Genomic DNA, 26511 nt, shown 5'->3' on the forward strand with positions numbered 1-26511 from the left:
GTCTCACATATGCTTGTTAAGTTTATTTTTATCATTGTGTTAGACTGGTATATGATAGTATTCAATAGTTAAGTAAGCTTTAAATCACACCAAGTTGAACCAGTCAGAATAAACCAAATACCTAAGCAGCCAGAGCTCTCCATTGGGCAATATTTATATAATTTTGTAAGTAGTCATTATCTATTCAGCCAAGCCCAAGTGTAGTTTCCAAGAGATTTGTCTATATATTCATGCTGAGTGGAAACAAAATGATAACACACCACAGAAAGCAGATGCTGTGGTGATGGTTCTACCTTTCAGTTCCTTACAGTTTATATGACTATTGAAGAATTTACACACATAAACTATCACTATTATTACCTGTTGGTTGCAGCAGAACCAAGGAACCATTTATGACTGCTAAAATTTGTGCAAATTTATTGCTATCCTATTTTCCAGAGGCATTCACTTATGTGCTGGGAGAACTGTCCCTTCCCTCCCCTCTCCTTTGAAGCATTATTTTTACAAATCCAAGAGATCAAGAAGGAAGGCTGGAAAACTATGACCAGTTTTATAGTTCCCCAGCCTAAGCTGCATTGTGTACCATCAGACATTCCTGATCAGATATACATTTGCCTTAAAAGCAGCCAAAAAGCTTAATTAAAAGCCAGTTCCTGTCAAATATATATATATATATATATATATATATATATATATATATATATATATATATATATATAACAGCTCCTTCCCACATTCATAGAACAAAACAAAACTCTTTCAATAACACAGGACACTTAAGACAGTGCTCAACAAAATCAAGAAACATGCCTGGGAACCATTTCCCTCCATTGCAGAGCAACAGTCCATATCCAGAACAAGCTTTGAAGCTATAAGCTTCTAGCACACACAGTCAACTCACCATTCTGAATTAGATTTCACTTCCTCTTAAGGAGGCCACCAAGACAAGCACTGGGCGCCTCCATGAGGAAAACATGGTGACTCCAGCATAATAAACTGCTGTTTACCTTTCAGATTCTATTCATGCCACATGCACATTGTTCATCATTATTAAATGATCCTTTTTTATCTTTCTATGACAGTTACATATTTTAACAGTTGACAGTTTGCCTTTATAAACGGCAAAACACTGGTTTATTAGTATGCTTTTGTGGCATAAAATAGAGTTCATTTTTTACTGAAATAATAGGAGGAAAGAAGCATCAATTGTGCAAGGTTCTGAGTAGCTCACTGTGGCTATAGAAGGTATTGGCCATAAATTAAGATAGGTTTGCCTTATTTATGAGTCTTAGGTATTCCTTCACAGTTGCTACTGTGCATGAATTTTAAGTGGCCCTTTGATGGGAAACCCAGCTAAAGGAGTTCCACAAACTCATGCAGTTTCACAATTCATTGCTTTTCTGCCAGTCAGGAGACTCTCCTTAGCTCCTGACCAAAGCAATGGGAGTGGAAGAGGAGATGGGGAGAAGGGTAGTTTATGGTACTACTGAGTCACTGAAATGGGAAAGCATGTTCATTCAGACTAGACTCTGGAAAAATCACAAAACAACTCCTGAAGAGGCAGTAGTGCCCTGGGTGTCTTCATGAACAAGGTTTGATATAATTCCTCAGCCTGTGGTTTCCTTTGTAACCACTGAGGTCCCTGAAAGAAGACAATGTTCCTGATTGATGGCATTTTAAAATCACAGCTGCCAGAGGCTCCATGGGCTATTGTTCATGTTTATATTTTAAAATAAACATAAATAAAACCTCTTACATATAATAACTGTATGCTTGGCAGAAAAGGCAAATAGCCCATCTTGCACAGAATGTCACTGTCTACTGAAGCCAATGAAGCATGAATTAGTGGATCATTCCATCGTGGTTGTAGTAAGCACCTCACTGCGGAAAGTGTGGTCCTCTCAAATGATGGCCTGCTCCCGAGACACTGACTGCGTGGTAGGTGTGGTGAGTGCCAAAATAATGGTCCTGGATGCTGGCTCAGGTGTTTCTAGCCGGACAAGTGAACTGATCTCTGTCAATCTCATCAAGATGTAGGTATACTTGGCACTCCAAAGGCACAATCACTCAGGAGCAATACAGACAAGCTCCTGATGGTCAGGTTTTCATTAGCAGGAATCAGGTAAGTGGCCAATCAGTGCCAAGGCAGAAAGCACGTTTTCTCAATTAAAATTTTGAAGGGCAACACTATTTGTATCCTAGAAAGGGCCTGAAGAAAAATAATCTGCACAAATTCTTTGCCAGTGAGTTTACAAAAGAAAATAAAAGTACAACACGTAAGCTCTTTCTTGGTGAATATGCTCCCATACCTGCCCTGGTGCCATCACTACCTCATGTACCTGCTCACCAACATCTGCACACAGACCCAGAGGACAGATCTCACACACACTTTCATTACAGCACTCTAAAACAGGATCGATCAGCTTTTTGCACTCTTCCCTCATGCTGAAGTTGCTTCTGCCCTTTGAAAGTATGAAAGCCCTTGAGTGATTTTATATTTTCAAAGGGTAAACGTGCTAAAGAGCACTACTCTATTTCAGAGAGGAGGGAAAAGGAAATCAGTCAGCCTCATGTATTCAGTTGGAAAATGTAAAAATGAACAGCAGGTGTGATAAAGAACTACACATAGAGTGCTTCAGAGTTCACAGATGGAAAATGACACCAGACACTGGTCTTGGCACCATGCCACATGGCATTTGCTTCACAGAGAACCAATGCTCAGCATTCATGTCTACACTGCCCCTCCCACCCCTTTCCTTCATTCCACCTGACCCCCCTACCTGAAGATGCTTCTGTGCTAGAAGCTTCTCTGCCCTTTCTCATCCAGTCTTTTCCTGAAAACACTGACTCTTCCACCTACCACCTACCTCCCCCTCTCATAGGAATGACTGAGAAGAAAGAAATGGATTTTTGAACCTAACACCTCAGAACAAGCCAATAGCCACATCCCCAAGGATCATCATGCTTCCTTTCTCCATGAAATATAGCCACTCAGTGATAAAGGAGACAGGTTCTGGGCAAGAAGCAGGGTGGGGTATAAAATTTAAGACCATCCCCCCAGTAACCTATTTCCTCCAGCAAGTCTCTATGCATGTTCCACAACTTCACAAAATACCAGAAATACTCCTTCCTCCATTAAAAAAAAAAAAAAAAGTCACCAGCTGGGATCTAAGTGTTCACACACATGAGGCTGTGAGGGACATTTTACCTTCACACCATAGTATTCCACCTCTAAGTCCATAAGCTCACAGCCATCTCATAATGCAAAATGCATTCAGAACAACTTCAAAAGCCACCTTAGAGTTACAATACAATTTTAAATTCCAACATCCAGAGTCTCTTCTGAGATAGGAGGCAATCTCTAGTACACTGCAGTCTTTATAATAACTTTGGCTTCAGTTTCACCTATTTGTGGAAAGTGTATTTAGGAGCTTCATGTAGGAAATCTAACCTTGCTCCTACCTTGCCCAACTTCACTGCTTTCTGGAACCTTGGTACAAGACTTCATGATGATCTTGCATGACAGCCATATCAGTACCATACAGATCATGCTGAGTTCTGCTGGCAGCATGTTAAAATTCATTCCCCTTGGATCATAGCCACTGTGGCCTTTGTATACTTTTAGGATTGGGATATACTTTCCTATACACAGTAATTTTCTAGCAGGGTACCATGATGGTTGTGTCTTTTCAAGCACTCTTTCAAATAAATTTGGATTTTCAACAAATTATGGGAGTTCCTAGTCCTGCACTCAACAACCTTTCCTATAGTCTCAGTGCAAAGCCCTATGTTCTCTTTAATGGTGCTAATATCTAACAATTATATACCACTTTGTTCATATCACCATGTCTTCTAGTTTAACTGAATTCAAGTTCTTTTCTCTGTCAATCTGTACATTTACGTCTATAACATTCACTGTGTTCACCTTCTTTTCTTGCCTAACCCTTCCTCTTCCTCCTCTGCCACCACCTCCACTGCCTCCTCCTCTTCCTCCTCCCCCGTAAATCTGGATAAATTTATTAATCATTCCATAGCCTGAATGCTACATGTCTTAAAATTTAAATTTCCCTCTGCAAAGCAAATTAATACATTCCTTCTGAATTCAGCCTCACCAAAACTTTCAGGATACGATTCTTTACCAGGATGACATACACAAGTAGCCACTAAACCAGTTCCCAACAAAGTTTTTATTCCCCTCTAACACATGAGCTCAGTCTTTACACATCTCTGTTCTCACTCTGCTTGTCTGAACCTCTGTGTGCAGCAGTGATGGCGTCTCTGCCCCATGCAACAACTTTTTCAAAATTTCTTCCACAAGCCAGTTCAGAAGGCTTAAAGAATAAGTTCAGGTTTCTCACAGCAATATCTCCACATCTGGTATTGTATTCTATATTTGCTGCTTTTCTTTTTTTCTGTGAGAAAGTTCCAGATAGAAGCAGCTTGAGGGAAGAAAAGATTTATTCTGGATCAGGTTGAGGTGTGTCCATCCCAGTGGGAAAGGCGAGGCAGTGGGCACAGCTCACGGCTATGGTAGAAGGGGCAGGTGTTTCTTTGTTCCCACCATGGTGAACCAGGGAAAAGCCTGTGCTGAGGCCTGAAAGACTCCTGAAGACTGGGACTTCGGCTCAGTTAATCCACTTTGGAAACACCCTTATGTGGGCCAAACATGGGAAGGAGCCTCTCTGAGGTGATTCTATATCCAGTCAAGTTGGCTATGAAGAAATATCACATCTATTTGTTAGCTAATGTGGGTTTTGGTTTCTTTTGCAGCAAAACATAGAATAAGATTCACATTGTAGGGTTATAGTAACAATGAATGCATATATAAATATATTAAATATCTAACATCATAAGTGATCTATGCAAACAGTCATATGGTCATGTGTAATTATCAAGAAAGAACTCAGTTAACACATAAGTATTCACTGTAGTTGAAAACTGTTTCTCATTCATCTGTTTATTTATTCCATGAAATAATAAAATGTCCAAAGAACAAATATTCAAAGATACAGAAAACAATCCCTGTCACAGAGGTGTTTATGAGGAAATAAACACACATTCAATTAGCAACATAGATGACAACTAGCTACAAACTCTAATCATTTCATATGCATGAATGTATGAATATTAACATGTACAAAAACAGTGGAAAATATGTTTGTTGTTTAAGAGTTGTAGAAGACTCCATGTCATAGGTAAAGGGGTGGATGAATTGAGACCTTTATCACATTAAGTCACAACCTGCCAAGGAATATGGTTTTTATCTTTTATTTTATGAGTCTTAATAATATCAAATGTATTTCATTAATGAATCAGTTTAAGAAGAAGCTGAGACGAGGACTTATCAAAAACTAGTAGCAGTAATCTTAATTAATTTTGTCTATAAAATTCAGTAGTTGTTTATTTCTGACTCCAAGAAAAGAGCAGAGGGATACAGAATGTAACTGAAGTATAAATGATAGTGGAATTCACAACTGAGTGCACCTCCATGTTCAAAAGTACAACAGATACTCAGAATATATGTACCCCAATTTGTCTATGTCTGTAACAGTCACAATGTCTGATTTGTTCCAATGATGAGACAAAACTCATACATAAACACATACCAGAAATGAGAAAACCATGCCTCAAAGTGTCCTTGGGTAAGTTAAAACAAATTACCATCTGATTACCAGAACAGAAGTATGATCATACACTATTTTGGTCTTAAGGGAGAAAAACTGTAGTGGCTTTTCCTCTTACTAGCTCACTGGACATAACACTTTACCTGAGCTTGCTACTATGACCTTGCAACATAACGACAGGCATGACCAGTGCTCTGGCCAGCTGCAGAAAACAAGCATGTTATCCTCTAACTTTCAAAACTCTGAAGTTCATCTGGAATTCTCAGTGGGCGTTGTAATTACCTTCCGTTGCAGATAGCTCCATACTGTTGGAATGAACCTCCAAACCAGATACCACTTGTGGTGGTTTGATTCAGGTGTCCCCCATAAACTTAGGTGTTGTGAATGCTAGCTCCCCAGCTGATGGATATTTGGGAATTAATGCCTCCTGGAGGGAGTGTATTGTTGGGGGCGGGCTTATGGGCTGTATAGCCAGTTTCCCCTTGCCAGTGTTTGGCACACCCTCCTGTTGCTGTGGTCCATCTTATGTTGGCCAGGGGGTGATGTCCACCCTCTGCTCATGCCATCGTTTTCCCCTGCCATCGTGGAGCTTCCCCTCGAGCCTGTAAGCCAAAATAAATCTCTTTTTCCCAGAAGCTGCTCTTGGTTGGGTGATTTCTAACAGCAATGCGAACCGGACTGCAACAGTAAAGTGGTACCGAGGAGTGGGGTTGCTGCTAGACACCTGACTATGTGGCTTTGGCCTTTTGGAGCTGATTTTCAAGAGGAATGTGGAAGGAGTTGAAACCTTGGCCTAAGAGATGCCTTGCAGTGCTGTAAGTACAGCCTGATGGACTATTCTGGTCAGAGCTGAAAGACCTGAATGCAATAAGAACTATGGACTGTGAGGTTTGGTTTATGAGGGTGAGAAAGAGCTGTGCCTGGACTGGGCTAGCAGTTTGTGTGAGAAGCTTGCTCTTGTGCCCATGTCCTGAGAAGTTGTGCAGGGTTGCTTTGCGTAGAAATGGACTGGTGTGAGCAAAGGGATATGGCACAGAAAGGAAAATCTTTGGGTGAACTGTTGCCCGTTCAGCTGCAACTGAGAGATTACAACCTTTGAGACTGGGCTAGCTGACCTGCGCTAGGGTAACAAGAAGAATGTCAACTCTTTTGAAGGGGTCTGAGTGCTCAAGGAGTGTCCTGTTCTTCAAAGTCTGCTTTATTCCCCCCTGGATTAACAAATTGGCACCCTACCTGGTATTGTGGAGTATAAGAAATGCTGGAAAGAGGGTCATTGAGTTTGCAACACGGTCTTGTGTTTTGGAAATGGCCATGGGCAGTGTGAAGCAGGTTTGCTGGTTGCCTGCATAGAGACCCCATGGGGCCATGAGGATGAACCGTGGGCTGCAGTGGAGACCCAGTGGAAATGCCGGGACCATAAGATGGCTGCCGAGGAGCTGCCAACCCCAATGAAGTTTCCCAGGACTGTGAGTAGCCTAGCTGGAGGGGCGGAATTGGAATGCCGGAGACTTGTTGCTGGTTAGAATTATCGGACTTGAAGACTTGTCACTGGCTAGAGTTGCTGGACTTGAAGCTACAGAGTTTGATGTTTGCCCTGGTTGTTTTAAATCATGTATTGGTTGAATGTTTCTTTGCTATGCCCAATGCCATCTATTGCAGTGTGAATATTTATTCTGTGCCATTCTGGGTTTTTTGAGGTTATATTTTGGTAGTATGGCTCAGTTAAAAGATCTTGAACTATGGGGATGTATGAACATCATTGAGATTGATTAAAAACTATGGGGACTTTTAAAATGAGATGAATGCATTGCATTTTACATCATGTATGATTATCAGTTTATGGGGGCCAGGGGCGGAATGTGGTGGTTTGATTCAGGTGTCCCCCATAAACTTAGGTGTTGTGAATGCTAGCTCCCCAGCTGATGGACATTTGGGAATTAATGCCTCCTGGAGGGAGTGTATTGTTGGGGGCGGGCTTATGGGCTTTATAGCCAGTTTCCCCTTGCCAGTGTTTGGCACACCCTCCTGTTGCTGTGGTCCATCTTATGTTGGCCAGGGGGTGATGTCCACCCTCTGCTCATGCCATCGTTTTCCCCTGCCATCGTGGAGCTTCCCCTTGAGCCTGTAAGCCAAAATAAATCTCTTTTTCCCAGAAGCTGCTCTTGGTTGGGTGATTTCTAACAGCAATGCAAACCGGACTGCAACACACTTATAGGTGGAATGGGATTTATTTCAAGCCTACAGATCCAGAAGTTTCATAATGGTGAAAGAGGCTGGCCCCTTTCACAGATCCATGTAGAGAGAGATAGATAACCACCACCAGCACCACCAAAAGCAACAGCCAAAACCAGCAAAAAAATGGCAGAGAATTCAGGCAGAATTCACACTGTACTCTGCATACCTTAGGCTGAAAAATCAGAGCTGTGCACAAACACACCTTTCGTCTGGACCCCAGGATTCATCCCTAGTGACATCTCTTCTAGCCAGGCAGCTGGAAATCCAAGAAACAGGCTTTAACAAAACTCAGGATATAACTCCATCACAAATTCAGGAGCACATACATATACAAGCATGCATAAATATACACACTCAAAATGATTCAAAGATGACAAAAATGTGCAAAATTTTAATTGTTGTCTTGCAGAAGAAACCTAAATGTAGCAGAAAATATGAAAAGATGTTTAACCTCATTAACAAACAAGAAGATGAAATTAAATGCATATATTGACAAAAATGACTAGCATTCGCTGGGAAAATTAATCTATATGTGTTCTATGTCTGATATGCAAGTAACACTTATTAAATGTGTACTATTGGACATATACATGAGTGTTCCTAGGAGTGACACAGTTAAAAACTGGACACATACATGAATGTTTCCAGGGGTGACACAGTTGGATACTGGACTGCAAGAAGGTGCGTCAACAACACAATGACAGGGATGAGACATAATTCTGGATGAAGAAACTGACTGCTGAAAAGTACTTTAGCTATATTCTGTCACACAATATAAACATATCTCAAAAAGAAAGAAAGTGTTGGGCTGGAGAGATGGCTTAGCGGTTAAGCGCTTGCCTGTGAAGCCTAAGGACCCTGGTTCGAGGCTCAGTTCCCCAGGTCCCACGTTAGCCAGATGCACAAGGGGGCGCACGCATCTGGAAGTTCGTTTGCAGAGGCTGGAAGCCCTGGCGCGCCCATTCTCTCTCTCTCCCTCTATCTGTCTTTCTCTCTGTGTCTGTCACTCTCAAATAAATAAATAAATAAATAAATAAATAAATAAATAAAAAATTAAAACAGACAACCAAAGAATCATAAAAAAAAAAGAAAGAAAGTGAACTATATTTTAAGTACATATTCCTGTTTAAAAGTTAAAACATCTTAAAAATAAGGAAAAGTACAAAATTAAAGTGACTACTTCTAAGGAGAACAAGAGAAATGTATTAAAGAAGTGGTAGATTGGGCTGAAGAGATGGCTTAGTGGTTAAACACTTGCCTGTGAAGCCTAAGGAGCCTGGTTTGAGGCTCGATTCCCCAAGACCCACATTAGCCAGATGCACAAGGGAACACATGCATCTGAAGTTCGTTTGCAGTGGCTGGAAGCCCTGGTGCACCATTCTCTCTTTCTCTATCTGCCTCTTTCTCTCTCTGTATGTCACTCTCAAATAAATAAATAACAAAAATTTTTTAAAAAATTTAAAAAAAAGAAATGAAGCTGGGCGTGGTGGTGCACACCTTTAATCCCAGCACTCGGGAGGCAGAGGTAGGAGGATCACCATGAGTTCAAGGCCACCCTGAGACTACAGAGTTAATTCCAGGTCAGCCTGGACCAGAGTGAGACCCTACCTCAAAAAACCAAAAAAAGTAAATAAATTTTAAAAAAAAAGAAGTGGTAGATTAACAAAGGAATTTATCATGTTCTGATTTTAAGGATGGCTTAAGTTCACAGATACCCAGTTAAATCTAGTTCTTTTTCAAAAACTATATTCGCTCATATGCAACATGGCACCACAAACTGTTAAAGAGTTTTTAATTGATTTCATACTCTACCTACATCCTTAAGACACTTAGATTTGTACAGATATATTAATACACTTATAAAGATATTAATAAGTATTTACATTCTAGGCTGTACAAGTTTGGATCTTAAATGACTTCTAAAGTCCCATGTATTAATATCTGGAACAGGAACTTTAAATAGTAAGGGCTTAAGGGAGGCCTTTACATCTCTGGTATATGCCCCAAAGGGAACTAAACTGCAATCACTTCCTCTCTTTTTTCTCTTCCTTGTAAAACAAATATTTCTTCTGATCTTTACCTCTAAAACAATAAGCCAAATTACTCCCTTTTGTAAGTTAATGACCTCACACATTTTATTATGGTAGTGAAATCAGGACACACAGCCCCACAAGTCCTTAGATAGGGCTGGGGGGATAAAAATGCTTCCATGTACGGAGCCTGTGCTTCATCAAGAAAGAGCTGCTGTGACAGTTAGTCTCTGGTTGTTAAATGGACAGGCCTTACCATCACCATAGAAACAACTCTCTTGGCCTGTTAGGGATTTGCTAGATCACTTTAATTGAGATGGGAAGACCCATCCTAGCAGCACCATGTTATGGACATTGGAGTCCTGAACTGTTTTAAAAAGGAAGGAAAAAAAAAAAAAAAAAACTGAGATCCAGCATCCATCTTTCCCTACTTCTTCTGATGATATGATGATATGATTCCAGCTTCCTACTTCTGCCATGCTTCCACTGTCCCAACAGATATCCTGAAAATACAAACCAAAAATAAACCTTTCATTCCTTATGCTGCTCCTGGTGGGGTATTTTGTCCAAGAAATGAAAAAGTGAATGACATAGGTAACATTTTACGTTCCTAAAAGTCTCACTTATTTTATAATCTCTTCTTATAAAAATAATTCATTTCATCCATCTAAGAAAGTCTAAGCCCTCTCCATGTAGAATGCATTTTCCCAGCACACTTCATCAGAAAAGCACTAAGTAGAAGGAATCTTCAGCAGTCACCTGCATCCTTTACAGTTTCTCTATGATAGGAATTGTAAAATGCACCCACTCCATCCCTAAACTCATCCATTATTTGCATTAACAAACATGGATTTTCTATATTCATATACATTAAACCAGTGGCTGTCAATCTTGGGCCCCCAAACTGAAAACCAGCTAAAGATCTTAATAAAGAAATACCAGAGGGATTCTTCCCACCAAAATTCTGATTTAACTGTTCTGAGATCTCAGCTGTGGAATCAGGTGACTGTTTCTCTTCTGAATTTAAAATGCACATATGTACACATCTATAAGGAATTGTATGCAGTAAACAATTCAGCTTTCAGTAAAGAATATGTTTTCAATATTACTGATAATAAATATACTTCAAACATCTATTATATTAAGCTTATAGAACACAAGTGAAAGCCCCCCCAAAATCTAAGGAATTTGCCTGTGATGTTCTGACGTAGCCCTGAGTAGCAAAACTAAGCATATTTGTTATTTTTTCAGGTTTTACATAACATCTTAGGGTGAATATCAAGAATTTGCTGATTTAAACCCTGACCACCATTTTCAGCAGAAAGATCCTTAACTGAAAACTAAATTCGCGAAACTCTGAATCCTCTGACCCCTGCTTTCCAAGAACACTCTGTATGCCTCTTACCAGGCAAGGTAACACTGCCATCAATAATTTTCAGGACACAAAACCAGCATTCATAAACTCTGCACTAACTGTAAATGTGGTTGGCAAGATAATGTAGCCATCAGAGATGCAAAATTCACTTTAAAATCAAGAGAATAAAGATGTCATGAAAATAAACAAAACAAACATTTTCCCAAAAAAACCCAAACACACTCTTTGGAAGAAGACTCATATATTTTTTAAATTTTTTATTTATTTATTTGAGAGCGACAGACACAGAGAGAAAGACAGATAGAGGGAGAGAGAGAGAATGGGCGCATCAGGGCTTCCAGCCTCTGCAAACTCCAGACACGTATGCCCCCCTTGTGCATCTGGCTAACGTGGAACCTGGGGAACTGAGCCTCAAACCGGGGTCCTTAGGCTTCACAGGCAAGCACTTAACCGCTAAGCCATCTCTCCAGCCCGACTCATATTTTTTAAGAGGATCATTACATCTGCTGATAAGAATTAGTGGCTTGTAGAAAACACCATTCTACAATTATGTAATTTGGGCAAACTACAAGGTTCACTACTCTAACTCACTGCACTGATATCACACAGTATTAGTGGAAATAACATAAATATTATCTTTATTGTTGATATGGTTATTTCAAATAATTAGAGTCAGATGACGTTTAGGATCTACTACTGGACTCATACATAACAAATTTATTATCAAAAATAAAGGAGCTACACAATTCAAATAAAAGCATTAAGACTAGTCTCAAATTTCACCCAAACACAAAACAAGAAGTGACACAAACCTCTTTAACAATATTGGCTCTACTAACAATGAGCCAACCCAAGCCCTTCAAATAATGGGTCCAGTATTCTGAGATTTAGAATGAAACTAAAGAAGAAAAGTTTATATTAATTCAGAAGTATTTTAGGAAAAAATACTAAGTAAAAGAATAACAACCTGGAGCTGTACAGATGGCTTAGTGGTTAAGGCACTTGCCTGCAAAGCCTAAGGACCCATGTTCGACTCTCCCAATCCCACTTAAGCCAGACACACAAAGGTGAGGCAAACACAAGGTTGAATATGCCCACTAGTTGGCGCAATTGTCTGGAGTTTGGTTGCAGTGGGTGAGGCCCTAGTGTGCCAATTCTCTCTCACTCAATATCTTTCTGTTTCTAAGATATAATAAAATTAAAAAAAAAAAACTGTGACAGGAGAAAATGACCAATGGACTTTAGTCCTCTGGTATCATTCCTTTGAATTTCTTTGCACATTTATTGATTGTTTTTAAGGTGTGAAAAGGAAAGGAGACAAAAACAACATTGAGAAAATAAAGGTCTTGATTCCTGGATAACAACTGAATGCAATGACCTTGGTTATGACCTCTATAGTCCAGCCAGGGTACCTTGCCTCCCAGCACCTTGTTGTTATATATGAACATATGCCTTATCCTAGAAACTTCAGGGTATGTGTTCAACACTAGTTTCATAATTTATTTTAAGTAAAAGCAGGTACACAGAGAAACTTAATGATCAAATCAGTACTTATTAGTTATGAAAGGCCACTTCAGGGTTGGGTATATACCTCAATGTTAGGGCACCTGTCTACCATACAGGAGGACATGAGTTCCATCTAAAGCAAAGAGAAATAAAAAAAGCAAAGGTCCCCCTTTACATTTCAATTTAATATCTTCTAGTAAACGATGTTATTCCACAAACCTAGAGGAAGTAGGACATATTCATGCCCAAAGACACAGTTAGATGGAGACTGACTGGCTCATCATTCTTCTCCACCATTTCACAAAGTGAGAGTCACTGTTTGGGATGCAGAGGCCAGAGGAAACTCTCAGGTGTTGTTTTTTAGGCATCATCCACTTACACTGGCCTGGAGCTCACAAATGAGCTGGACTGGGTGGCCAGTTATCCACCAGTCTCTGCTTCCCCAGCCCTGGGATTATAAGAACAAGCCATCGCTCTTGGCCTTTTTTTTTTTTTTTTTAAGCATTCTGGGGATCAATTCAAATCCTCATGCTTGAATAAGAAGCATTTTATTGAGATATCAACATCCTATGCTTGAATTTTGAATCACTTTTTATGTAAATTATTTGAGAAAAGCATGGGAAATAATACAACATGTCATCTGTAAAAGTGGAAAAGTCAACCTATCAAGTGTAGCCTACACACTCATAGCCTCAAGTTGCTCTAGTGAAGGCGATATTAACTTATGCTGCTTCCCAGTGAGTCCACTTCTGCTCAACCTACAAAATTATGGTACCTCTTATCCAACATGCTTGACAACAAAAGTGCTAACATTTCAGGGTTATTTACATTTAGGAGTATTTTCAAAAACTTAAATGCTTTAGTATACCATATTCAAAAATCCAATGTTTCACACTATGGAACATTTCAGATTCAGCCTTTTCAGATCAGGGGTGTTTATAGTCTGTAGACGCATTCACTTACAGAGACCAATTTAGGAGAAATCAAAACATAAATTTAGTTTATTGTTGGTACATTCCTGAAAATGCATAAGCAAAGATTTTTCAGCATCCTGGAAGCCCCATTACCTTGTCTTGCAACTTCTTGTTCCAGAGTACTATCATTTCATTGAAGGTTTTGATAAATATTTAAGATGTCAGAGCTGCCTCCTGAAATATTCAAATTAGTGTGGATGAATGGTCCTGGAAACACATGGAAGTGGAAGTATCATATGATGGCAGAGACAATTTACTCAATTTTTCACATTTTGTGAAAAGAACCAGCTTGATGCATAGTAAGGCACTGTGGTAGTCACTTATTGTTGTGACAAGACACCTGACCAAAAATAAAAAAAAATAAAAACTTTAAGAAGAAATAATTATTTTTACATTGCTTCCCAGCCTTATGACTATGATCAAGTGGAAGATTTATTTTGGCTGGTGGTTTCAGCAGTTTTAGTCCAAGGTCAGCTAGTCTGCTGCTGTGGTCCACAGAGAGGCAAACACTGTAACAGCCAGAATAGGAAGTGAAAGAGGCTGCTCACCTCAGGGCAGATAGTAAAACCAAGACCTGTTTCCTACAATCAGACCCCACCTTAGAAACATCCACTACCTCACACTATTCCATTCAATTTTGAATCCATCAATGGATTATTCCACTAATGAGGTCAAACCCTTGATGACTTTGCCAAAGCCTTACCTCTGAACAATTCATTGTAACCTAAGACTTCAACAACACATTTCTATGCAAAATGTAAAAGGCATCATCTTGACCTTCAGGCTGCCACAATGCAATGACAAGAAGGAATCTTGGACTGGAGGAAAAGTAATAAGGCAAAAAAATAAAAAACTGGGGGTTCGGGTAGGCCACAGAAGTTGAGAAATGACTATTAAAATTAAAACACTGACTTTCAAGTCAGAATGGACTGTATCTCAAGCTTGAGTGTTACTAATACCATTTAACCTAATGGTTTGCACTTTAATGATGTAAGCTTGATATAGTGATGATATATGCTAGCTCATTAATGCATAATACACACAGATATGCACACATTACAGCTTTTACTCTATTAACAACTATTATTAGCTGGCTAGACCACTGTCTCCTCCATTGCACTGGACATAACAGAGCTGCCTGTCCACGCTGACATCCAGAGGCCAGTGTGCAGCTCAAACTAGCTTCAGAAAACAAACAAATCTTTCTTGATCCAAAATGAAACAAAAAAATATTTAATGACAAATCTTTAAGTGAGCATTTTCTTTATACAAACTCCAGACACTCGCATCCCATCCATAAAGCTCACACCAACAAAATTAGTGAATCTGATTTTTTTTTTTTTTTTACAAGAAAACAACTTTGGAAATGTCCTGACAGATCCATGCATATATATTAAATGTGCTTCATGCAATCTCCCTCCACAAGATTCACAACTCAAACATATATTCCTCTGGAATATAATTTTATTTGTGTTACCTGCATTTTTCTCTATCTCCTTTAAAGATAAGTTAGATAATTTTTAAAGACACATTTAAGAAAAATGTCATTGGAAGTCTTCTAATAACAGTAGCACTAAACACTTCTCAAATATAAGGTAGATGACTTTGACCTCATTATATGACTAAACACACACAGGAAGAAAAAAAAAAACTAAAGCACACTCAAAATTAATAATAAAGGCAAGATATATATAACACTGCATAAACTGAAGAATTTACTTAAAATCTGTTATGTATGTGCATACACACTTAGGATAAAACCAGAGCCACATCATGCTAGGCAACCACTCTATCACTAAGCCACATCCCCAATCCCTCTGCCACCATTCTTCTAAATTTTTGTTATTGTTCACAAATTCCTAAGATGACTTCACACACCATTCCCTCTGTATGATAGCGTGCTATTTTTAATGTACTCATAATCTTACTTTCCTCCAATCATTCCTAATACATTTCTAACTTGCTCATTCCTCCAGATTAGGCCATTTCTCACAAAACCCATGAGAAACCCAATATCACATAGACCAGGTAGGCCAAGCAAGCATTTGAACACATTTCTGTTCATTTATGTTTTACTCTTTCTCTACGTTCACACACCACACATAGTCCTGTAAGATGATCAGATGTACTTTATCATTCAACTATAGCATAGTCAATTGATTCAATAATAAAATCAAGTGTAGGATAATGTGGTTGAAAAAGGCCCTGAAACTATTAGAAGACTTGGCTTCTCATCCTTATACTGATATTCACCACTTCACTGGATTTGGATGAAAACTTTTTAAACTTAATTTTTATTTCCTTAACATCAGGGTGACACGAACATAACTAATCCAAGCCATGAAAGAACCTTTAAAATAGGACCCTAAGCAGACAGATGCAAGATGGTCTAGTATGCTAAACACAAATAACATCATGTATGTGTGATTATGTGTGTGTGTGTGTGTGTTAACAAACCATAAAACAAAAATTTGAAGGCAACAAACAGTAATAAAGATAGGAATGCTAATTAGATTTGATCAATACATGCTATACATATACACTGAAATATTACTATACCCACCCATGAGTACATGATAATAAAAATTAAAATCTCTGATTACATGTAAATGAGTTATTGTTCAAAAGAGCAATTCATGATAATGTCATGTCTTACATTTTATGTCCTTTCTTATAATAATGTAAACTTTGCTATCTACAAAATATCAAACTTGAAAAGCCTCTTGCAGATATTTCATTATTAGTGTGCAACTAAAGTTTCCTGAGGTTTTATCACAATATTGAGCAGACTTTATAAGTGTTAGCCTAGTCTTAACCATACCTGAAAGTTTTATCATGAAACAATACTCTGCATATGCTTCTGGGCAAGAACTGCAGGGTGACAGAAGTAAGAGTGGATAAGATGAGCCTGTAGCAGAGACATATGCATTGAATAACTGGTCATGCACCTAGTTAGAACAAGTTATCTAGACCTTTGGAGAGTACCAGTCACCTATGTGGATGTTCCCCTTTTCTTAACTTTTTCTTCTACCTCTTATATACAGCCTCATTTTCTAATTATCCTGAATTCCAGGTCATTCATTTTATTTTTATTTATTTATTTGCAAGCACAGAGAAAGGCAGACACAGAAAGGGACACACACAAGCACACACACACACACACAGAGAGAGACGGGGGGGGGAGGGAGGGAGGGAGGGAGGGAGGAAGGGAAAGAAAGGGGAGGAGGGAGGGAGAGAATAGGCATGCCAGGGCCTCAAGCTGCTACAAAGGAATTCCAGATGCATGTACCCCTTTTGTATATCTGGCTTTACATGGGTATTAAGGAGTTGAACTCCAGTTGTTAGGTTTGTAGGCAAGCACCTTAACTTTTGAGCCATCTCTCTAGCCCCCAGATCAATTTCAAGGGCAGAGAAATTACGTCAAGTGCTAAACAGGACTACAAAACCCTCTAAACAAAAGACTGACTTTGGACAAACTGCTCAAGTTCTTGTAAGTTCAATTTCCTCTTTATTAGAAGAAATTAATGGACTTTACACATAAGGTCCTCCCAATTACTTCAAACTTAAATTCAAGACTTAGAATGGTACCCAATGAGTATGTATTAAGTTTATAGGTAGAATCATGCCTATCTGAATAAACAATGACATTTCTGTTTGCCTATTTTTCTACTGGCATGTATACAATAATCTTATATCAAAATCTACTTCATACTTGCCTGCACATGAAAAACAAAACCAAAAATCTAAGTATCAAATTTTCATCACCTATGGCCTGTGGACAGTGTTAGTGTTGCCTGGAAGCTTGTCAGAATGCTGACTCTCAGGCCCCTGGATTACTTAATCAGAAGGTGCATTTTAACAAAATCTTTAGTGTTTGACATGCACATTAACATTTGAAAAGTACTAACTTGTGAACTACAAACTTTACCAGAGTAGCTTGCATACTCTCTAATCATATCGTTTCCCTTCTTACCCAGTAGGTTTATTAAGTTAAACTCAATTAAAGACAATCACTACAAAGTTAGGATCATTATTAGTAAAGCCACCAATGACTTCCAAGCAAATATAAAAAAAAGACCACTAATTTATTTAGAGTCTAACCTTGCCCGATAATTAGCAAATTAATTTGTTTTGCAATAAGCTATCAAAACCTGTGAATATTTCCATGGAATATAGCTACCCCCTCCCTCGGATTACTCAAGATGTTATCTTCATTTTGGCCTCTGGGGTCTTTTGCTTCCTGTGCATGCTACTACATACCTTCTGCAATATCTATGATGGATGCCGTTTTTCTTCTGACCTCCCTGACTGAGATTCACAGCAAACCTTGACAAGTCCATCCTTCCTCAAATCCCACAAAGTCACCGAAACAGTGTCCCCACTTGCTTTCCTCCCATCCTAAAATGCAGGATAGAAACAGTGATATAAACATGCCAAAAGCTCTTCCTGGGGATCAAGACATTTGTGCACTTCACAAACCAGAATTCTGAGACAGAAAACCAACAATATTAGAAAAAATATTAGGCCTCACATATCCACCTGTTCTACATCTGTTGTTCAAATGCATACCAAAATGTTATGGAAAAATACTACTTGGACTGAATCTGCACAGACTACTATTTTATTAACCAATACTATAAAAACCTTTGCAAAAATACCACAAGTATTTTCATAACATTCACATATTAGATAGTAGCAGTCATGTAAAGCATACAAGAATATATGCATAGCTTACATGTGAATACTATTTCAACTTTTATAAGGAATGTCAGCATGTTCAGAGCTTGATGCCAAGATGATGTATTTGCTGTAAAAGAAGTACATCATGACCTCACTTGGAATATAGGCTTTGGCTTTCAGTCAAAGGAGCTGGTCACATAGACATAGTACAAACCTTGATTTATTCTTGCCCTGTTAGAAACAATATTGAGAAATGTTTTATGTCCTGAACTGGCCACATACAATCTCACAAATGTAACACAAGTTCATCATCCCTCATCGAAACATTAAAAATACACAATGCTCCAACATCTGAAACTTCAGGAGTACCCACAAGCTGCCACAAGAATCTCACACCTGACTTGATGTGGGTCTCAGTGAAAACTCAACTAAACCACAACAAGCTGTGTGAAATTACCTTTAGGCCATGTGTTTTGACTGTATGCAAAACATAGGTGACTATTATGGTAAACTGAGATCCATTCCAGATACTTTATTTATAAGTACAAAAACGCCAAAATCTGCAATATTCCTGAACCAAACACTCAAGTCCCAAGCAATGTACCTAAGGGATATCTGACCTTCCTGCCTACTACTAACACTTTCGCTCCATATTTACAACCATAAGATGAAAAGATACAAACCTGAAATCTAGTTCAATGAAGTAGGGACAAGGCAAAGAATAGCAGTGGGCTGAGTAGAAAATACCTACTGCAATGCAAGCCTAGCCACTTTCAAAAGAAATTCCCAAAGCTCAACAGAATTAGCAATGGATTTCAAATAATACCATCCAAACCGAATATATTAACATTCATCTAATTCTGAAAACTATCTACTCATGGCATGTGTATGCACACAATAAGGCCATATGATGCAGTGTGTCACAAACAATTAAAAGTTCTTCTCAAAGTGGAAATGCAAAATGGAACGAATATATAGTTCTATAAATGAATCTAGCCATCTGCCTCACAAAAGCAGCAGCAGGAGGACCCAAAACAGCAGAAACAGCAGCCTCTGGTGTTAACAGTCTATTCTCAAACCGCATGCTCCACATTTCCCAGCAAACAAGCCTAAAAATACAAGACATGCAACAAATAGTCTTTTGGGAGCTGCCATTCCTTGGATGGCATATTCAATCAGAATAATATCTTCTGTTGACACTCAAAACTGAAAAAAAAGGGAAAGCTATCATATTAGAAACTAGTATTTAGCATTTTAAGTATGAATTCAATTCCAAAGTACACTAAGTTAAATGGTGAGAAAGTGCTGTTTGCATACAACATGATTTATCTGAATACATTTGAACATATATTTAGGCTACTCTAAGGTTTTCTATAATCCTTGATAGTAATGAACTTTTGTGACCAAACTACAATGGACCCCTTATTCTCAGCATTGTGTAAAAGAAAGTCTGTGTTCTGGGCTATGTGAGAAACCCTGTATCTACCACATCCTAGTTCCTTCATGGCTTTCAGCAAGCACTTAAACCCTCTTTTCCTACATTACAAATGGGGAAATTTAAGACTTACCTTATGCATTCATTTTAAGTATTAATGAATGACATACATTGAATATCGTAATTATTTCATATCCACACTGAAAAATGACTTTCTTTAAAGAACATCCATAACATAGACTGGTCACAATGTCATGCTGGTTCTCAGGCCATCAGTGGCCACTTAGAAAGTGAAAGGAAGCAGGTGGCTTTCATATGCCCACGTGACTTGAGTGTTGCAGGAAAGGTTTCTATTCACTATTCTGCAAAGCTGAGAGTTCATGACAACATCAGAATAAGCTGAAGCAATGCTAATGACATTGCAGGTCAAGGGGCACTGCACAGATGAAGGAGCCACCAGGACAATGGCAATATGTGAACAAGAAAGAGGGCTCCCCAGAGCTCTGGGTGAAGACTCAAGTTGTCCATTCTGAGGGCACCTTTTCCACTACCACTTCCCCAGAGGCTACATTCAGTTTCAGTACATATGACTTGGGTATCTACCCTAATTATTAAAAGAAAGTAAGTAGCAAATAAAAATAGCTACTATCTCTAGAAACCAATTCGGTCTTAACCCTCCAAAGTGACAATGCCTTAAGTTTGGTACTGTATTTTAGAGAGGAAAAATGATACATAAGTTCACCAACTACTGAGGAAGGAACAGCAAAGTGACTCATACATAATCGATAGCCTGGTGAAGAACTCCCTGACAGATTTAGGCAGAGCTGAGCATTGGCAGGGAGAGCTCCTTGGGGGAGGCACTACCTCAAGACCTACAGACTCATTCACAGGTCACTCAAAATGAGGACGTGTTTGAAAGGTGAAAGCGCAGACATTCAAGGGCCAAGTCAGAACAATTAATCTCCTAAAAACTGAAATGCTTAAGCAATCTCTTCAGCAGAAAGCATTTTGTCCAGCAGGAAAAAGTGTCACAGAGAGGGCTGTTCAAGCTATTTGCACAGGCTGGTTGTAAACTGCAAAGATCAAACAAGAAACCACCCAAAAAAACTCTTTATTCTCAGTCCTGTGAGTAGACTGCACTTAGGAAGCGAGAGAAAAGTTACATTCTCTAACAATGTTGATTAAAAAGGAAAAGTTAACTATGAGAAATGGGGAATAAGTGGATTTAAACATGTGAAAGCCATATAACCATATTTGGCCTATAAATGTGTACCTTTCCCATGTTCTTAATGCATTATGTTAGTTATGAAGACATAAGTGGCATAATCTAGGCAATTTTTTTAAGTAAGGAACCGTGTGAATGCTCAGTCCGTCTGGGGTGTGTTAATGATGACAGTCTCTTATGCAGATGAGCGCTCAGCCAGGCTGGGGTGTCTTAATGATGAAGGTCTCTCATGTAAAGTATCTAATGTGGAAATCCTATCATCAATAGCAGCACTGCCTTGAATTCTAAGAAAAAGAAATCAGTATGACAACAAGATGTGATTCATTTAGCATTTCGCAGGTCACAAGTAACTTTCTTTTAGCTGTAAAGTCTTAAAACATTCAGTATTCGTGTGCTCAGAGAGCCTTCCATATGATTTGCCAACAGGCAGCAGTATGACTTGGAAGAGGTGAGCTGTTAAGAGGCAGAAAACGCATGGCACTGTTTGGGTGAGTACTACTTTCTACATACAGTCCCCATCCTGATTATTTTCCTCTCTGAGCATATCTGAAGATGGTCATCTAAAATCAAACGTTCAGGGCTGGAGAGATGGCTTAGTGGTTAAGCGCTTGCCTGTGAAGCCTAAGAACCCGGGTTGGAAGCTCGATTCCCCAGGACCCATGTTACCCAAATGCATAAGGGGGCGCACGCATCTGGAGTTCCTTTACAGTGGCTGGAGGCCCTGGTTCACCCATTCTCTCTATATATATACGTCTTTCTCTTTCTGTCTGTCACTCTCAAGTAAATAAAAATAAAATAAAATAAAATAAAAACCTTCATTTCCAGAGGTCTTTACATTAAGTATGCAGGAAAAGAAAATTGAGGAAGAAGCTGTCTTAACTCAAATGCCAACAAAGGAAACACATACTTCTGTATATCCTATTGATTTTGAATCAAATAAAAAAATCTTTGAGGGACTAGGAATGTAGCTCACTGGTAGAGCATTTACCCAGCATGTGCAAGGCCCTGGGTTCAACACCCTGAGCAGTGCAAAAAGAAAAAGGGGAAAAATAAAAGCCACTGAAAGCAGAAACAAAATAATAAATGCTTGACAAAACACTCAAACATGCTGGGGTGGCAGGACTTCCAGGAGAGGATCCACACCAGTGTGTCTCTCATCCTGATTTCAATGCACAGCACCTTCCTAATCAGCAGAACTTAAGTCACATGAAACACATCCTTTAATCCGAACACATGTGTTGTGCTCAGCTGACCAACGCGGGTTGCAAGTGTATTCACGCGTCTGCCGCCTGCTGACTGCTCATTTCTTGAGGCATCTCCCAAAGCTGGTAAGGGTGAATTGGCTTCATGCCCCAAAGTGAAACACACTGGAAATATCTGTCAGGTCACTGCTAGACTCATGTGTCCTGAACACTTCCATGATCTGTGCAAGACATTTGTCACAAATATGCCTGCAGAGTGCACAGTATGGTTTCCAGATCTTTGAGGAACAGCTTGCAGACGAGAGGTGCTAGCCTTGCTTTCATGGCCAGCCAAATCTATCCAAGAGGTTCTGGCAGGCACCCTCCTCCTGTTTTGAGCAAGCCTAAAGACAACACCGCAAACCAAACCCAAGGGTCAGTAGCTGGTGGACCAGCTTGCCTGAGGTATTCCACAGTGATAGTAAGTGCAAACTCAGACATTTAAATCCACATTTACCTGAATCGCCTGGGGTGAGCTATTCAGGATAATATAAATGGAAACTCAGACGCTTAAATCCACATTTAGGACAGGTAAACAAAAAGCCCAGCTTCCCCGGAACAGAGTATTGAAAGCCCCTAAAGTTGACTTTGCACTAAGGCACTCTCTGGTTCTCCGCAGTAAATTCAATGGCTGAAGCCTGTGCTTCTTCCAGCAAGAGAATAAGTATGCTTAACTGTAGCCGAGTGTAGGAATCACGGCGGTTCATTTTAAGCCTTTTCTGCTTTTTAAAAAGCCTGCTCCATTTAAAAAAAAATAAAAAAGTTGAGAAAATGAAATGCCGATAGACACAGAATGCCGCTATCCACCTTGTAAAAAATTCTAAGCAGTAAGATTGCTTTAAAACTGTAAGCTTTTTATAACATGGGATTATATTTGTTCTTTTGTGATGATTGTCCTCAACCGTTCCCACGGCCTCTCCCAACTAGAGGTATGCTCACAGGACAGAGCAGAAGGTGAGGTGGTTAGCGAAGTGCCACCTACTGCCAGCCAAGCAAGCGCAAGGTAAATCATTTAGTGCAATTACACATCCTCAGCCCGCTGGATGGCCCGCCGGGCAAGGGAAAGAATAAAGCAGGGCAGGAAAGAAAAGCTTCTGGGTGGCTTCAAAGGTCGCCACCTTACCGATATGGTCGGAAACAGCTTGTGATCCTCGTCTAAACAAGCCAGTGAATATTTTCTTTGAGTGGATGCTTCCTGTCCTCGTTCAAGGTGTAACTCGTCTCGAAATTCCACTCTGCTTGAGTGCAGAGAATTCGGAATAAATGGGGTCTGGGTTTGTGAGAAGCAAAGATTTTGCTGCGCCGAAGCCCAGCCTTCCCCGCCGGGTTGGTGGCCCGGGGCCCGGAGGGGAGGCGCTGGGAGGGAGCGCTGCCGCCGGCCGCCGCAGATACTCCAGGCTCTCCTAGCCTCCAAGAAGGAAAGCCAGTGCCGGCGAAGACCTAGGGTTGAGCAACCCGAGGGAAACCAAGACTATGCTGTCCCCAAGAGAAAAGCCAGGGTGTCTATTTGGGCCCACCCACCATTCTCTTGCCCTAACGACTCTCGGACCTCCCTACGGGCGCCCACCCGCAAGGAGCTCGCCTAGGAAGGAGGGGGAGGACCAGCGAGCGCGAGGAATGCACGGAGACAGCAACACCGGTCTGCGGCAACTGGGGAGGGCTGGGGAAAAGGAGCGGAGTCAAAGGTGGGGGCCGGGGTCACAGCAACCTGTAGATCGTGGCCAATCTTAAACTTGGCTGGGAAGGCCGTGTCCCCAGTCCAGGTCCTCCACCCTGTCCCCACCTGTCGGGCTCGTGCGGAGAAGAGAAGGTGCAACTTCGGAAGCCCACGCCAAAGGCGCGGGAGCCATCAGCGTCCTGCGACCCCTGGCAACCGGCCCCCCGCAGCCCAGCACCTACCTCGGGCAGCCTCGGCCCCCGCCGCGCAGAGGAGGAGTCCCAGCCAGGGGATCCACGGGCGCGCCCAGCCGCCCGCGGCCGCCGTGGTCCCCATGCTCCGGGCTCCGCGCTCCATCCACGCCCCGCGCGTCCGCCGGCGTCCCGGGATCTCCGCAGTCACCTCCCGCGGCCGCCGCCTACGGCCCCGGAGCCCGGCGCGCGGGCCGCCTGGGGACCCGCATCCGGATGAAGCCCTGGCGCCGCCTCTCGCGTCCCCGCTCGGTCCGCAGCCCGGCTGCACCGTTCGTCCCGGACTAGCGAGCGGAGCCTTGAAACCGCGCCGCTGCCGAGGCCCGAGCGCCCGGCTCCGCCCCTCCGCGCGGCGGCCAATGAGCGGGCCTCGGGCCGGGCGGGGCGCGAGCGCAGGTGAGCCGGGCGCCGCACGTGCCGCCCCCGCCCCGAGCGCGTCCCCGTGGCCGCGGCCCCGCACCAGCCCGCCTGGCCCAGCCTGCCTGGCGGAGGCCCAAGCGAGAAGCGAGTGTTTAGGATGCTCACGCAAGGCAGCTGCTTCCTTGCTCTTTCAACTTTCTGTTTTTCCTCTCCTCCTCCCACCGTGTGCCAGCAGGTGAAGCAACACTCCGGAAAACATCCAAAAGAAAGATAAAATAATCACCAGTAGGGAAAAATAGCAGTAGAGTAAATCCATTACTGCAACCGTGCTAATTATGCCTGCTGTGGGGTGGGGGGAGAAGACATGGAGAACAATGATCCTGAGTCCGTTAACAGGTATGACATCGATTTTTCCTGTTTTTCAAATTACTCTTTCTACTATCCCAGTCACTTCATAATCCCCAAACTTCTCAACAGCGTCCTCATTGTTGGTGGTTTTCAGTTAATTCGAGGTCTTTGTGGTATTAGGAAAAGAAAGGAGGGATAATTGTAAGTCGTTAGAGCAGAGAAAACCACTGATTTAAAAGATTGTCAGGTTTTTTTTAATTGCCTCATGGTTTCCCCTCATTCTTCCGAAAAAGGCCAGTTCTCTTCTGGGAACATCCACGGTTATACCACCACATTCTCCATGGGGTGCTGGGTGCTCCCTTCCCTTGTCTGGGTAGTCCCAATAGAAAAGGAGCATGTCACCTTCCCAACCATTCCCCACTGTCCGCGCTGGGTATCAATACATACCTATAGATATTCCATTTCTCTTGCCAAGGTGCTACCTGCTCCCATCACCTTTCCCTGGAGAATAAACAGTTTAAGGTGAGGTAATTGTTGTGGATTAGGTAATTTCACTGCTTTCTTCTAAAGAAAAAAGAGGATGATAGGCAGAAAGATTGATTCCCTGATAAGCACATAGACTATGAGTCTCTGAAGGTGCCAAGCAGGTGAATGTCAGTGGAAGAAGCAGGTTTTCTTTTCCCCCTCCTGAATTCTTGCAGCTCAATAAAAGGTGTGGGTCTTGGTCAAGAAAATCAAGCTCTGGGTAATGGATGGTTCAAAACAAAGACTGGTGTGGATGGAGCTGGCAAGAGGTCTTGCTTGGAAATCTCTTTAGAATCTTGGCAAATGAAGGTTTTGTCCTTTTCCTCTAGAAGGTGAATTGAGAATTAATCTACCAAGTATGCTTTGTCTGTCTCATGGAAAATAGTTCTTTATCGCCTGACTTTTCTACTTGCTCAAAAATGCATGACAGCCACATTATAGATGAGCATTTGTATGTTGGAAAGGAAGTTATGTTTCCAAGATCATTTTTAAGTCTTACCATTATGCCTAAAGGAGGCTTAAATAAAAGTTTTGCTTTGAAAATGGATCTAATAAATAGATGGTTAATTTGAGGTTAATAATTCAAGAAAAATGCATTAATTATGAGCAAATCCTATTCCCAAGAAACAGCCTTTCATACATATGTTTCTAAAGAACAATCAAATCTTGCATGGAAAGTAGTTACACCTTTAGCAGGTGAGGAAAGTTGAGTTTAGAAGTAAATTGCCCAAGGTTAAATGGTTGAACATCAACAATGATGATATCTAATTTATACAATTCTGAACCTATGGTGAAAGTCAAGTTCAGTGAGGTTTACCACCTCATCCTCACCTGAATTACTTAGCATTGGATCAGAATTTGGTACTTCATTGTGACCCTGAACATCTATACCCTGTACTAGTCATAAACCACATATTAATTATATTGTGCATATTTGTACACTCGGAATTAATAGGATGTTGGCTATTTTTAAATGTGTGACTATACTCTGTTCCACTTGGAGAAATAAACAGAGTAGTTGCTGCCCAGGATTAGCATCTCTGGT

At 40.8% G+C, this 26511-nt stretch overlaps 1 protein-coding gene and 1 long non-coding RNA gene across 2 annotated transcripts in view; one reads left to right on the forward strand and one right to left on the reverse strand.

Annotated features, from left to right (window-relative positions):
- The window catches only part of Unc5d (unc-5 netrin receptor D), a 673473-nt gene extending 649155 nt beyond the window's left edge, over positions 1-24318 (reverse strand). The window contains exon 1 of the mRNA XM_045159517.1: positions 24225-24318. Coding sequence (XP_045015452.1) covers positions 24225-24318 — 94 coding nt within the window. The remainder of the gene's footprint in view (positions 1-24224) is intronic.
- Positions 24319-24680: 362 nt separating this feature from the next.
- Positions 24681-26511, forward strand: part of LOC123463319 — a 52597-nt gene continuing 50766 nt past the window's right edge. Inside the window, exon 1 of the long non-coding RNA XR_006638872.1 lies at positions 24681-24989. This is a non-coding gene — a long non-coding RNA (uncharacterized LOC123463319). The remainder of the gene's footprint in view (positions 24990-26511) is intronic.

The sequence above is a fragment of the Jaculus jaculus genome, chromosome 9 (assembly GCF_020740685.1).
Source record: "Jaculus jaculus isolate mJacJac1 chromosome 9, mJacJac1.mat.Y.cur, whole genome shotgun sequence".
NCBI lineage: Eukaryota > Metazoa > Chordata > Mammalia > Rodentia > Dipodidae > Jaculus > Jaculus jaculus.